The sequence below is a fragment of the Canis lupus genome, chromosome 24, assembly GCF_003254725.2.
Source record: "Canis lupus dingo isolate Sandy chromosome 24, ASM325472v2, whole genome shotgun sequence".
NCBI lineage: Eukaryota > Metazoa > Chordata > Mammalia > Carnivora > Canidae > Canis > Canis lupus.
In genome coordinates, this window is record NC_064266.1 from 4,892,944 (window position 1) to 4,908,216 (window position 15,273).

General features: G+C 40.6%; 1 protein-coding gene across 34 annotated transcripts in view; it reads left to right on the forward strand.

Annotated features, from left to right (window-relative positions):
* The window catches only part of DZANK1 (double zinc ribbon and ankyrin repeat domains 1), a 110,843-nt gene that overhangs the window by 35,003 nt on the left and 60,567 nt on the right, over positions 1 to 15,273 (forward strand). For 18 of the 34 annotated variants that reach the window (XM_035705720.2, XM_035705726.2, XM_035705723.2 and 15 more), the window contains 5 exons: positions 3,672 to 3,785; positions 5,036 to 5,125; positions 10,253 to 10,345; positions 12,880 to 13,002; positions 14,050 to 14,214. In XM_035705720.2, the coding sequence (XP_035561613.2) occupies positions 3,672 to 3,785; positions 5,036 to 5,125; positions 10,253 to 10,345; positions 12,880 to 13,002; positions 14,050 to 14,214 (585 nt within the window). The remainder of the gene's footprint in view (positions 1 to 3,671; positions 3,786 to 5,035; positions 5,126 to 10,252; positions 10,346 to 12,879; positions 13,003 to 14,049; positions 14,215 to 15,273) is intronic. The other 16 variants (XM_035705727.2, XM_049100474.1, XM_035705724.2 and 13 more) reach the window with 13 other exon arrangements.

The following is a 15,273-nucleotide window of genomic DNA, read 5'->3' on the forward strand; positions in this document are numbered from 1 at the left end:
TGCAATGCTATTTCTTTTGGTGGCCTTGCAAAAACATAGGCTGAGAAGGATACTAAAACCTTTTGTTTCACTGATGTGTGCATGGATAAATATATATTTCTTACATGATATTTAGTTTATAACCTGGGTATGGTAACATTTCTATTCCAGAAATAAATAGAAGTACTAATAATAAGTCTGTATATACATAAGATATATAATTTTGTCCAAAGATGCTGTTTGTATAACCTATAGATTGATCAGTTAAAAATTTTTGGCTGTTTAGTGTAGATAATAATTGGTATTATCCTACCAGTGAGTTTATAGTTAGAAAAGATACTCAGCTAAAAATCAAAACCTTCACCAAAATGTGTTATCTTTTATGCACTTGAAATTTGCGGGTTTTTTTGGAGTAGGATTTACAAAATGACATAAAAGGATCTGTGATGAGCAGCTGGGGTGGCTCAGCGGTTTAGCGCCACCTTTCTGCCCAGGGCGTGATCCTGGAGACCTGGGATCGAGTCCCACCTCGGGCTCCCTGCATGGAAGCCTGCTTCTCCCTCTGCCTGTGTCTCTGCCTCTCTCTCTCTGTCTCTCATGAATAAATAAATAAAATCTTTAAAAAAATAAAAAGATAGTTATTAAGAAAAAGCCACTAATTTTGGTGAATTTAAGTCTAGGGCTCTAGAATCAAGTTAAATCTTCAAGTAAAGGGTCAGAATCTAAATGGATATTTTTAAAATAATTTGTTCTATTTTATTGCTCAAGACTGTTGAAGCTAATTTACTATATCACAGTTTGAACTTCATGAAGAAGATGCTACAGAAAATAAAATATGAACCATCAATTTGGGCAAATTTATTTTTTACTTGCCTGAAAACAGATTTTCAAAGTTTTTATTTATTATTTTAGAGAGAGAAAGAGAGCATGAGCTTGGAGTAGGGAGAGGGAGATAGAGAATCCCAAGCCAACTCTGTGCTAATAAGCACAGAGCCCAATGCAGAACTCGATCCTATACCCCTGAGTCAAACCAAGAGTTGGATGCTCAACCAACTGTGCCACCCAGCACCTCCAAAAACAGATTTTCAGAACTTTCTTTGTTTCTTCAGGAAGAAAGTTATCAGAGCTTATAAATATTTCAAATGACAAATTTTAAAACATCTATATTGCCCCCCAAATAATATTTAATATGCTATAATATATAAACAGCTTTGTAATTTAGACTCTTTATTGGCTGCTTATTGTGTCCTGCTCTCAACTGGGTTCCTGGGATTCAAAGGGGTGGAGCCTACTCATAGGCTCCTAGATCCAAGACACTCAGAGTCTCATCAGACAGATGCAGAGGTGCACCTTACAAATCCAAATCCACCCTTCATCAAATCCACCCTTGATTGCCTTGCCTTGGGTACTGGGCAACAGGTACTGGAGCTGGACCCATCAAACATTTCTCCTGTGCCGGCTAGCTAGGTGTTAATTTTTTTCATAGAGGAACATTGCTCCTACAGGGACACTGCAGGCTTGGCTTTTCTTTCTGGTTCTGGTGTGTTTTCCTCTCTTTTTGCTCTGACGGTGCTCAGCTAACCTGCAAGAACCAGTTGTGCTGAGCCCCATTGCATTTTGGTGGCATCCCATGAACAGCTTCCTGGTGTATTTCACTGGCACCCCAGCCAGCTTCCAGATGGTCCTCAGGCATCCCAGTGGGCAGTTGGCCAGCAAATTTCAGCAGCATACCTGCACGTGGCTTCTAGTGTATTCTATCAGCTCCCTGGAGGGAGATTTTCAAACAGGTTTTATTGTACCCAGTTTTTTGCTTTTTTTTCTTTAAGATTTTATTTATTTATTTATCACACACACACACACACACACACACACACACACACACACACACACAGAGCCAGAGACACAGGCAGAGGGAGAAGCAGGCTCCATGCAGGGAGCCAGACGTGGGACTCCAGGATCACGCCCTGGGCTGAAGGTGGCGCTAAACCGCTGAGCCACCTGGGCTCCCCCCGTTTTTTGCTTTTTGTTTGCCACTTTGGGTCTGGGTCACCTCAGTTGAATTTCTCTGCCATCCAATGGGCACTAGCCATACTCCCATTTCCTCACATTTATCTTTTCTGTTATATATATATATCTCATCTGTATATGTTATAAACTGAAAATACAATGTTATATGTCATTTAAAGATGAGAAAAAATGGTTATGTACCCATTTATATTTACTCACATATTTATCAAATCTGGGCTCTCATTTCTTCATTTCTTTCCCATGAACTCAGGTTATATCTACATCACTTATTTTCAGCCTGGCAGACTTCATTACTAAAGGCACATCTGCTAGCCATTTCTCTCTGTCTTTGTTTACCTGAGAATATTTATTTTGCATTCTCTTTCGAAGGACAGTTTTACTAGATGTAGATTTCTTGCTTGACAGTTGTCTTTAAAGATTTACTTATTTGGGCACCTGGGTGGCTCAGTCAGTTGGGTATGTACCTTTGGCTCGTGTCATGATCCCAGTTCTTGGGGTCAAGTCCCACATTGGGCTCCCTCTGGGGAGTCTGCTTCTCCCTCTCCTACTCCACCTGCTCGTGCCCTTTCTCTATCAAATAAATAAATAAAACATATTTTTAAAAATATACATATTTATTTTAGAGAACAGAAGGAGGGGCAGAGGGAGCAGGAGGAGGGTTGAACATTCAAGCTTTAGACTGTTTTCAAATCTGCCTCAGTGTTTACTTTTATGCTGAACTCCTTGCACCAGCCAGAGATGTGTGGTTAGTGCCCCCTCTGGTTTATACTATACATATGCATATCCTCCAGTCAACTAAAGGTGTGTGGGAAGCTTATCAAGCCCCCTATATTTGACTTACCTCCTGGAACTCCCTGTTAAATCCTTGGCTGGTTGCCTCCAACAGGATGAGGATTTCAGGCTACCGGAGCCACCGGCCCTCCCTGTTTGCTTGCCATTGAGATTGTCATCTTAACAGTGTTCCAAATCAAGTGAGCCCTGCCCCGCAGCAGCTATGAAGCTGCTGGTTTCACAGCTTGTCCTGCCCCAGAGAAGCTACCACACTGACAGAGCTAGAGGATGGGAACAGCCACAAGCAGGAACCACATAGAGTTGTAGTCGTCGTCGTCGTTGTCGTCGTTGTCGTCTTCTTCTTTTTCTTCTTCTTTTAGATTTTACTTATTTAAGAAAGAGAGAGACTGTGCAAGAGAGCGCAGTAGGGTGAGGGGCAGAGGGAGAAGCAAGGAGCCCTATGTGGGGCTCAGTGCCAGGACCTCTCATCATGAGTCCCACTGAGCCAAAGGCAGACACTTAACCTGAGCCACCCAAGCACCCGACTTGTAGTGTTCTTGTATGAAATTCACCACTTTTCAGTTTGTTGTGCACCTTTGGTGACTTTCAGAATCTGGAATAGTTGTTGAATCTGAAATGACAGTTTTATCCAACTTTATAATTGCTTTGTGGAGAGAGGATTTGTGGGCTTCCTGACTCCATTGTACTGTGAGATATTTTTTCTTTTTTTCTTATACCTCTATTTTCCACAATTAACACGTTTTTATTCACAATAGAAAAAAATAAGAATAAAGATAATTACTTTGAGACATTTTTTACAAAAGCAAATTAAATCAAAGATCTACTTATACCTCAGTTTTTGCCTCCAAAGACAAACGTCTTTCTTTGTGCAGATGGGCTTATGTGCAGAGTGTGGAAGCATGGTGCCCACGAACACTCCCATCTGTGTGGTGTGTGAGGCCTCCCTTACCTTGCAGCTGCAGCCACAGGCCAGCCTCCGCTTGAAGGTAATGAAATGTGATTCAGTAAAAATATGAATAAAATGTATAGAAACTCATATGTAAGCTGGTGGAGTTGGTGAACAATTGATAAGCTAGTATCAGTGAATACTAAAATCCACCCTAATTTTTGGAAAGGTATGCTGCCCAAGAGTTTTACTGCCAAAGGATCTATAATTGTTAAGAGAGATACACAGACACATGTTTCCTGAATGGATTTGGAGGGCAAAATGCATACAGCTAACTTAGATTTTTTTTTTACCTTATATATTTAAACTTGAACATTGCAATTAGTATTGCAGTTAAGAACTTTTAATCTTGTCCTTAAAGTTGCTTTATGCTGTTATTTGCCTTTGATTGTGGGAATCTGTTATGTAGAAAAGAATGATTACAGCTAGTCCCGTGGATGAAATATTTAAGTATCCAAAAAAAGGAAGAAAAAGAAAAAGTTAAGTATCATCATCATATACATGCAAAAAACTTTGCTAGACAATGTCATACCACAAAAATATTTTTGGTAGAATCATTAAATGTACAACTGTATCTTTTCTTGATTTTTCAATTTATAGTCCCAGTCACTTCCCCTTTAATCTCAAGCAAATGTCACAATAGGATAAAATAGATTAAATAAGGAGAGTTTGAAGCATTAAAAAGCAAGAGTTTTTAGTAATAAGGGGAATGCATAGATTTAATGTACAACTGGAACTGTAACACTCCTAAAATGACTTTGTGGATTCCCATACAGGAAAAGGTGTTAAAGTTTATGAGAGAAAGGAGAAGTCCTCTTTTTCTTCTACCTCCAAGCTTCCCTTCAATCTGAAAGGTTTTATTTTACGTATTCCAAGCAATGTTGGCCTTCAGAAATGAGATTTTGAAGAACTGGCTAGGTCAGGGTCAGGTAGATGAAAATTTACTAATCTTTTTGTTAGATGGGTAGAATAGGGAGTGGCATGAGCCTGAGGGATAATCTCTGGATATCCATTTTAGGGTCCCTTGAACAGGGAAGATCGAGGGAAGGGGTCTGAGGAAGGAGTGGTAGCTAGGCCAGGCCTCCAGGACTCTCAGACACTTGGGCCTAGTCCGAGGCTGCTGGCATCCCTCACCATGGCACAGCCATGAACCTTCCTTCTGCTTCCTGCTATTTATCTGGATTCTGCCTTACACCTGCAGTGTGAACCCTCAGGTGCTAACGGGATTTTTCAAAGATACCTTTGATTGTGACTTTTCCCCAACATGCTGCTTCCTGGACCACTCTCTAGGCCTCTGTACCCTACATCTGCTGGACTCTGATCCCTGGACCCACTGCCCTGTGCCTGCCTATACATGCAGTGGTGGAGGTGGCACTCATGGTGGGTGAGTGGGGGCACAGAGGAAGAATTTACTAACTCTTATCAGGGGCTGGGGCCAGGGATAGCTTTGAAGATGAAGTGTCACCTGGTGGATATTGTGGGAGGCACAAGGATTTGCCAGATGGGGAAGGGATGGGACAAAGATAAGTTTCTCATGTGTGTATGTGGGACGTGGGGGCAAGAGAGTGTTCCAGGAAGATGTACAGAGTCTAGAAACTGAGGTTGTGCTTCAAAACTTTGAAGGAGTTTGGTTTTGCTGAGCAGCAGAAATGCTGGAGGTGCTGGAAGTTGTGCAAGATGGCTCCTTCTCTACCGTACTTAACAGCTCCGATTTCTCCCATTGCACTCTGAAGGGTTGAAAACAGGGACAGGATTTAATCAGACCTGATTTTTTATAGAGACTTTTATCACTGTAACATCTGATCTTAAAGGGGAATGCCTCATTTTTCTTTATAGCAAGACAATCAGTATTGCTGCTTCTATTCACAGAAGGACAACTATTTGGAAATGCTGGGCTGAGAATCTTTATCCTAGTGGCTTTTCCAGGTCTTACAAGGGCAAAGATTTTTAGATAACATTCTCACTCAGAGAACCACCAATGAAGTCCGTGGAAATACCTGTTGTCCACAGAAGCCAACAGCCTTACCTTCCCCAATGTACCAGCAGGGCCTACTGAAGACTTTCCTAGCTGTTTCTGTGTCAGTCTTCATCTCACTCCATGGAGTACATGGAGCACCATCCATCCTCTTCGTGCCAACAGTCCACTGGTGCAGACTTATCCTCTGTTGATTTATTTTATTTTTTTAAGAGTTTATTTATTCATGAGAGACAGACAGAGGCAGAGACATAGGCAGAGGAAGAAGCAGGCTTCTTATAGGGAGCCTGATGCGGTACTTGATCCCAGAACCCCGGGATCATGCCCTGAGCCAAAGACAGACGCTCAGTCACTGAGCCACCCAGGCATCCCTCTTCTGTTGATTTAAAGGCCTTGTCAACACTGGGGAATACATATCAGATATATCTCTTTTTTGCTGCCAGGATTAGAAACTATAGTAGCAGAAGTTTCTCCATTTACTCACTAGCACAGGTGCCTGTATTTCAGAAGAGAGGATTTTGTACTTTAAAATATTCTCTGATTTTTGTTAACAAGTGAAATAGTCTAAAGATATACAAAGAAGTGCATCATTTCCCCACCCACCTCTATTTCTATTCTCCTGAAATAACTGATGATAGTGAATATCCTTCTATGTATTTTTCTGGATGCACAGAAACATCCATATGTATTCACACATTTAGATTTGATTTTGTTTTGTTTTCTTTATTTTTTTTAAGATTTATTTATTTAAGAGAGAGAGTGCATATGCATGTGCACATAAGTGGAGGGGAGGAGCAGAGGGAGAGGGAGAGAGAGAATCTTAAGTAGATGACCTGTAGAGGGTGGAGCCTGAGGCAGGGCTTGATCTCATGTCCCTGAGATCATGACCCAAGCTGAAACAAAGAGTCAGATGCTCAACAGACTGAGCCACCCAGATGCCTCAAGTTTTGTTTTGTTTTGTTTGTTAAACAAATGTATCCCACTGGCCATTTTTAAAGTTGAAAATTAATTTGAGCATCTCTCATTTCACCAGAACACATGGGCTCTACTTTACCAAGAGATCATCAATTTCCTTTGGGCTCTAACTAGCACATATAGTATATCTCCAGCTCTCTAGTCATACTGGGTTCCTAGAATCTGAGAGCCTTAGAGCTGGAATCCTCTTGAAGTCATTCCTGAAAAAGATCTGATAATTCACATGGCTGGGACATTTACCTCCTTATAAGATCTCCCACCTCTCACAACAATGATATGGTGCTAAAGCCAGTATAACCACAGCTCTACATCAAGCAGAAGGTTAGCTTGGTAACTTACAATATCCACTTTGAGATGAAGTTTGCAATGACCTATGACATTCTCCCTCACTTAATTTCGTCAAAGCTTATCATTTGGGAGATTAGAAAATTGTTCTCATCTCCCAACTACTTTGTAAGGAAAAATTATATCCCAATAACTAAGTTGGGTCCACTAAATTGCTTAGAACTATTCAACTAGACCCATTACAAATTGATGAGGTAGCAAATGAGGGTATTGACCCTCTTATTTTTTTTATTTTTTATTTTGAAAGATATTATCTACTTATTTTAGAGAGAGCTCTCTAGAGAGTGGATGAGGTGGGGGCAGAGGGAGAAGCAGACTCTCCACTGAGCAAGGAGCCTGATGGGGCCAGATTCCAGGACCCCAGGATCACAACCTGAACCAAAGGCAGATGCTCCATTGACTGAGCCACTCAGATGGGTATTGATTCTTAAAAAGGGGTCCTCGGCACAGATGTTTAGCATTCTCTTTAAGGTAGTCTGATAGGGACCTAGATCCCAAGTCATCTGTGAGCGTAGTGATTATGATATAAAATTATTTCTATCTGTGGGTCATGGTTTTCAAGGAAGTGAGCCATGACATGGTGTCAAAAAGTCACCAAGAAAACCATTAGAAACACCTCTTGGCCAAGAAGGCTATGTTTATTGAACCTGAAGCTATAAGGTAGTCTGCCACTTTGACTGTCTTAATAGTATCTTGGAAGAGAGAAGGCAAGGAAAGGTGTTTACAAGATTTTAGTGCTGCACTTGGGTGCAGCAGATTTTTTAAAAAGAGAGTTTGACAAGAGTGAACCCCACAGGGTGGCAATGTGTCCCTGTGGGTTCACTGGTTGTAATGAATGTACCATCCTGGTGTAGGATGTTAGTAGTGGGGAGGTTGTGTATGTGTGGGAACAGGAACTAAATATATGAGAAATCCCTGTAATTTCTGCTCAATTTCGATATAATCCTAAAATTGCTTTAAGAAATGAAGTTCATTAGTTAAAAAAATTTAAAAGGGAATTTGCAAGGCAGGATTGGGATAGGGTAGAGTTTGGATCAGGCAAAGTTATGCCATGCTAATTTTAAAAATAGTTTATTTAAATAAAAATGTTAATAGTTCATTTAAATAAAAATTTTAACCACTGGGTGGCTCAGTCGTTTAAGCATCTGACTCTTGATTTTGGCTCAGATCATGATCTCAGGGTTGTGAGATCCAGCCCCACATCAGGCTCTGGCTGGGTGTGGAGTCTGCTTAAGATTCTCTCTCTCCCTCTGCCTCCACCCCTGCTCACTCCCTCTCTAAATAAATAAATAAATAAATAAATAAATAAATAAATAAATAAATAAAGTTTTAATATACATGTACATAGTGAAATGATTACTACAGTCGAGCTAATTAATATATCCATCTTTGTATACTGGAAATTTGCTGGGAGTAGATTTTAGATGTTCTCATTGTACACACACACACACACACACACACACACAGAAATGTTAACCATGTGGGGATATACTAATTTTGGATTGTGGGACCTATCAGAGTGAGCATCGTGAGGTAAGCTGTTGGACTTAATAAGTAAGCAATATTACTGGTTTACAGTCTTGCCAGAATATTTCCTACATCAATGGCTTTATTATTTTTTTAAATTTTATTTATTTATTCATGAGAGACAGAGAGAGACAGAGGAAAAAGCAGGCTCCATGCAGGGAGCCCAATGTGGGACTCGATCCCGGGACCCCAGGATCACGCCCGAGCTGAAGGAAGGCACTAAACCGCTGAGCCACCTAGGGATCCCCCAGCTTTATTATTTTTGTTTGATGCCAGTATTTTTTTTTTAACACAGGGACAGGGAGTTTGATTCACTTCTCAATGAGTGTCTGAGTGTCACCAGATCTTTTTTGAGTCTTTAGGAAGACCACAACCCTAAATCTCACAGAAAAGCTCTGGCAATTACAGATTATGCTACAGAGACTTTAAGGAACTTTGAAGAATGCTGGAACCAGGGATTGTCAGGACCCACTGAGATTAAGTCTCTGGTCCTCTGCCATTTTGAATAGCAGTTAGTCGGCCATTTGCATGTTAGAAGTTCTTGGAATTGCAAGAACTTGGAGACTTCTGCTAGAGTGAAATTAACCAACCTTGGAAAGTCTGGGAACTTCATAGCCTACTTAGTGGCATTGGAACTAAAACCCTACAAGCTGGACTTTCTCTTGATCATCATCTTTGCCTGTATAGTTTCAGAACACATGATGTTAGTGTCAGAACACCTGGAAAACATAGGCACTGGAGTAGAAAGGAACCTTTGAGTGTCACTGATCATTGATAGTTTAAGGGGGATAATATCCTGATAGTGCAGAGTAGTCCAGCCACTTGACAGGTACTAGCAAACCTCTGATAGCTGAACTCTAGTTAGACTATTTTAATCTTTTTTCCCTTCTTCTTTTTTCCTTCTTTTCCTCCTTCCTTTCCTCCTTCCTCTTATCCTCAATTTCCTAACTTGGAAAGCTGCACTTAACCATTCATTTTTCTAAGACAGTCTTTTCATCTTTGCATTTCTGGGTGAGAAACTACAGAGCAAACCTAAATTCATTAACATGAAGTCCCATGGGCTGTTTACAAGATTACTCATAAACACATAGTTAAGCTTTTGCTAGTCTTGGGCTTTTCTGTTGATTGTTCGAGCCATGAGATGGAGAGTGGGAATGCTATCATGTTTCCCACATTGTGGGGAGGGGGGGACACAAAAAACACACAAAATTGATGCAGAATTTTCTGTTTGCCTTCCTGAGGCCAAATGAATACCCATTTTCAGTTCTATTTGGGTTTTGTTGCTTTTAAAACGATTTTCCGGGCAGCCCTGGTGGCCCAGTGGTTTAGCGCCACCTTCAGCCTGGGGTGTGATCCTGGAGACCCACGTCGGGCTCCCTGCATGGAGCCTGCTTCTCCCTCTGCCTGTGTCTCTGCCTCTCTCTCTCTCTCTCTCTCTCTCTCTCTCCCCCCCTCTCGCTCTCTGTGCGTCTGTCATGAATAAATAAATAAAATCTTAAAAAAAAAAAAAAGATTTTCCTTTGTCTGACACTCTTTATGTTGTAGTAATTCCTAAGCCAATCCAATATCAAGGTCTGGGTGTTAAAATAGGGTCCATAGCTGGCTGATTGAAAAGACTGCTCGATGATTTCTTTGCACAGTTATTGGCTTAGAGAAAAATGTGTTTCTTATTCTTTGTTTCCAAGGAGAAAGTAGTCTGCCACACCTGTGGCACAGGGAATCCAGCTTACTTGAAATACTGTGTCACCTGTGAGGGGGCCCTGCCTTCATCACAGCAGGTAGGTAGACCACATGGACCAGACCTATACTTGGTGGCTGCTGAATGTCCAGTGTCAAATAATGAAGAAATGTAATTTGCAGAGGAGGAAAGAAGTGAGAGGTTGGAGAGAGACACAGAAAGCAACATTTCTAAATCTGGAGAGCACTTTATATATTCACCAACACAAAATTTTTTTCAAAGTCTTAACTCTAGGGGGGATTCTATAAAATCAGCAATTTCTTACAATATCATTTAATAATTTTTCATGGAAGGCTGGTAACAGCTGGTGGAGAAGTGGACCCTCTCATATTTCATTCATGGTCAAGTATGTCTTTACTGACTGTGCCATGTTGTTTTTTGAAATTGAGACAGTAGTGAATATGTTCTTAAGTTGATTTTACTACTCATCAGAGATGTAGTTGTTTCTGGGTCTCACCTATCAGCAAAATGGTTTCCGGAACAATTACAAAGTTGATTTTTCAGGATTTGATTTGTCTTTGGATGGTGTATCAGGGTTTGGATGTCACAATGAGAGTATATATAATTAAAGTGCCATAGAAGTAACAATGCATATTCAGTCTGATACCTATGTCTATTCTTTATTTAGCAGCATTAATATGAATGGAATAAAATAACTTTTCTTTCTTTAAAGCAATGCTGTTTAAAAAAATCCACTTGGACAGTAGGTGCATTTTTTTTAAAGATTTCATTGATTTATTTATTTTTGAGAGGTTGGGCATGAGCAGGGGGAGGGAGAAGGGAGGGAAAGAATTTCAAGAAGATTCTACACTAAGCATAGAGCCTGATGCAGGGCCTGATCTCACAACCCTGTGATCATGACCTCAGCTATAATCAAGAGTTGGATGCTTAACTGACTGAACTGCCCATGTGCCCTGAACAATAGATGCATTTAAATAAAAGATCTGAAGGCTTTATATTTAGAAACCCAGGTCAGCAAGTTTTATATCAAAACCCTGTTGCAGCAGGAGGATACATTTGAAATTTAAGTCTGAAGCAAAGTGTGCAAAGCATTTATCTCTTGATTTGCCCTAAGGAGTCTCTCGCTAATTGCACAGAAATGGGATAAGGGTAAGTATATACAAACAGAGATCTTCATTCTATCTTTCTGGATAGATGTCTGTTTTAGAATAACAGACCAGTCCCTCGAGTAAAACAGGATATAGCTAGGCAAAAAAAAGTTGACCAAAATATCAGTCTTGGAGGAAAAATGGTCCTTAGAAAAACATCTTCCCTGGTGACATTCTTAGTTTTGTATGTGGAATATGTGGCAGTTATCAATTGTATCAGTTATTCATTGATTCATTAATTCAGTAACTATTTGCGTGTCTCCCATGTGCAAAGGTACAAGGTACTATATTGATGGGGGGGAAAATGTGAAGTATAGTTCTTTCTCTTAAAGAAATCGGGATCTAAAAAAAAAAAAAAAAAAAGAAATCGGGATCTGTGGAAAGCAAGAGAAAGAAGGGAAGCTGGTCTATGGAGCCTGCCCCTATGCTAAGCATCCCTCCATACTTAATTGCCCTGAAGCATCTGAACCCCACCTACAGACCTGTGAAGAGGCTCTTGTATTGAAGAGGTTGCATGGATAAAGGGCAGGCTTTAGAATCAGATGGCCTGAGGTCAAATGTTGGATCTCACCTTCTCCATGCCTCAGTTTCCAACCTCTGTAAAACACAGGTGGTGATAGTGCCCACCTCACAGATCTGTCCTTTGGTTTGATGTGAGGTTAGAGGAGCAGTGCTCGGCACTATGTGTCTACACATAATAGATGATCACATAGCAGTGATGAATACTCTAATCTTCCTTTATCTGATGAGAAAGTCTCTTCCTAGGCAGTAAGTAGCAGGAGCAGATTTTTTTTTAATTTTTATTTATTTATGATAGTCACAGAGAGAGAGAGAGAGGCAGAGACAAAGGCAGAGGGAGAAGCAGGCTCCATGCACCGGGAGCCCGACGTGGGATTCGATCCCGGGTCTCCAGGATCGCGCCCTGGGCCAAAGGCAGGCGCTAAACCTGCGCCACCCAGGGATCCCTGCAGGAGCAGATTCTAATCCAGGCCTACCTAACAAAGTTTCAGAAATTCTCATGACACAATTCTCTCTCTCTCCCCAAAATAAAATTCTTTTCACGTGTCAGGGATGGAAAATAAAAATTCACATTTCCAGGTGGAAACCAGAGCCCTAAAGGAAAGAAGATAAACCTCAATTGTGACACCTTAGGTAGAACTTAGGTCTGCTTACATTCTTTCTTTTATAAATATCGTTGTGGTAAATTAATGAAAGGCTTGCTACCTTTGGTATTAAAGATACTGAGGAATATCAAGATGTGTGAGGCATCGACTTGCTGAATGTCTCTTCTTTATATTAATTTATTAGTTGGTGAAGCTCATCATAGTTTTACTACTCTTTCGGGGCAAAAATTCCTTATTTCCAGGGCTTGCATTGATTTGGGGCTTTTTCCCCCTGGACTCAGAGGGGAATTGCAGAATATAGTATTGATCTGCCTATTGATAAATGCCATTGTGTTCATCAGCCCACGCACAGTGAAGATAAAGCCCCTTCTCTTCCCATTCAGAAAGGGGAGACAATTTCCTGCTCCAAGTATGGTCATAGGAATCGCCGGGAGGCTTACTTCTGTGACTCGTGTGGAGCCACGGTGGGTATTTTAAATCTGAGCTTTTTGGTACTGAGGTCTCACCACTACCCTAGAGAGAGCCAGGCTCCTCCTCTTCCCCCACCTTGCAGAAATCACTTCTTGGGATTTGAATATTAGCACCTATTTACCTAAGAATCTGGAGACAGAGATAATTCTCTTAAATTGGGAAGGCTCTCATTGCTATTTTGCTTTGCATTTCTTTGAGGTTAAAGTTTTTCAAGCATTTGTTGACTCTTGACAGTTCTTCTTTTATGGATCATCTACTTGCTTTTTTAAAAAAGAAGTTTTATTTATTTTAGTGAGAGAGAGAGAGAAAAAACATGAGAGTTGGGAGAGGGGCAGAGGGAGAGGGAATCCTCAAGCGGACTCCCTACTGAGCGTGGAGCCCAACATTGGGTTCGATCCCAGGACCCTAAGATTATGATCTGAGCGGAAACAAAGAGCCAGATGCTTAACCCACTGAGCTGCCCAGGCACGGCACCCCTTACCTTTTCAATGAAACACTGAAAGTCATTTATTTGATCGTTGCATGTAAATAATACAACAGTTTTCATGTGAAGTGTTAAACTCCCTTCTCATCCCAGGCTCACAGAGCCTACCCCAGAAGCAGTTAACTGTTACCTAGCGTGTAAGTGTTCTTTGAGCCATTCAGTGTGTTAATAAGTAAACTAGTAGTTTCATACAAACGCTGATCCTGTTCTTTTCACCTAGAACCATACCTTGTTAATAACCTCATTCTTAGTGCTCCATAATATACCACCATCTGTATGTACTATGATACATTTGGGCCATCCCCTATTGCTGGACATTTAGGTTGTTTCCAGTTATTTTCTCTAAGACCACAATCCTGCAGGGAATGGTCTTAAATATACCTCTTTGTGTACTTGTCCATATGTAGAATAAGTTCTAGAAGGTAGACTTGCAGAGTCAGGGGTATAGGCGTATGTTATTTTGGTGGCTGGTGATCGTATGGTATGAGAATAATTTACGTGGGAAAATTAGGACTCTAATATTTATGAAAGTGTAAAAATATTTTCTGTCCTCTAGCTGGGCGTTTCTGCTTGCTATTCTGTTTGCCCTAAATGTGGGGCCAGCAATCACCCATCTGCCCGATTCTGTGGTTCCTGTGGTATTTATGTAAAGTCCTTGGGAAGACTTAGCCTGGACAATAGCCTGGATCTAGCTGCTGGAGAACTTGGCCCTTTTGCTGAGGTGAGGCCTGCACTGTAGTAAGCACTGGTGCCAGGGAAATACCTTAAAACCCTGAATTTGTTTACTCTGCCTTGTGGATCAAACCTGGGGAAAGAGAGCCAAAACACATAGACCTTTCACTTGGATTCTCGATGAGATGTGTACATAAATTCGATCAATTTAGGTTTTAAACACTTGAGTGATTTCTTCAGAATCCAAAGATTGATCTGTAGTAGACTGAGGTCTAATTGCATCTGCAAGACTAATAATATAAATAATGTAAATCAATATAATGTCACGAGGGAGAATTGGATTTAAAATACATGATACAAATATACTTCTCGTGAATTTCATATGTGGCTTACCAGGAACTTTGCTCCTGATCTTTTATATTTTAGAAAACTTGTATCAAGCGTAATAAATTGTTTTTGCCATTTATTACAACAGCGCACAGTTTAAGGAAAATCTTACAGGGTTATTTTCAGAAGGACTTAATCTCTAACCAGCTTGGTATTAGCCTTTTGTAAATTTCTCTAAGCTACATAAAGTCTTTTCAGGTTTCTTTTTTAGTTGTTCATTAGAAGAATTTGAAGATTGATAGTTATTAAAGAGGATGCACATGTACTCAGCAGCTGTGCATTCATTTTTAGGGGGCTTATAGCCCTTCTTAACCCAGACTGAGATTTATGGATCCTGAGACTGCAATAGCCCATGTGGAACCTTTGTGCAAAGGAGACAGAGGGTTCTTTCCTCAAGACACTTGACTGCGATTTTTGGAAATTGATCATAATATACTAATTTTGTAAGAAAGACATTTTCTTTCATCTACCAGAAAAATTGTCCTACTGAATTCACAAATATATAATACCCACCATGTGAATGGTATTCCTTTAGAAGCAGTGATGTTGTGCAGTGTACAACCTACGTAACCTTACATGATGGTCCTCTCAAGTTCCCACATCCAGGCGCAGAAGCATCTCAGAGAAAATATTGGTGACCAGTGGTTGCATGTGGATGAATAGTAAAGTCTATGCTCCATTGGATTGTAGAAGTGAGAGGTTAGATTTCTTTCAGGCCTCA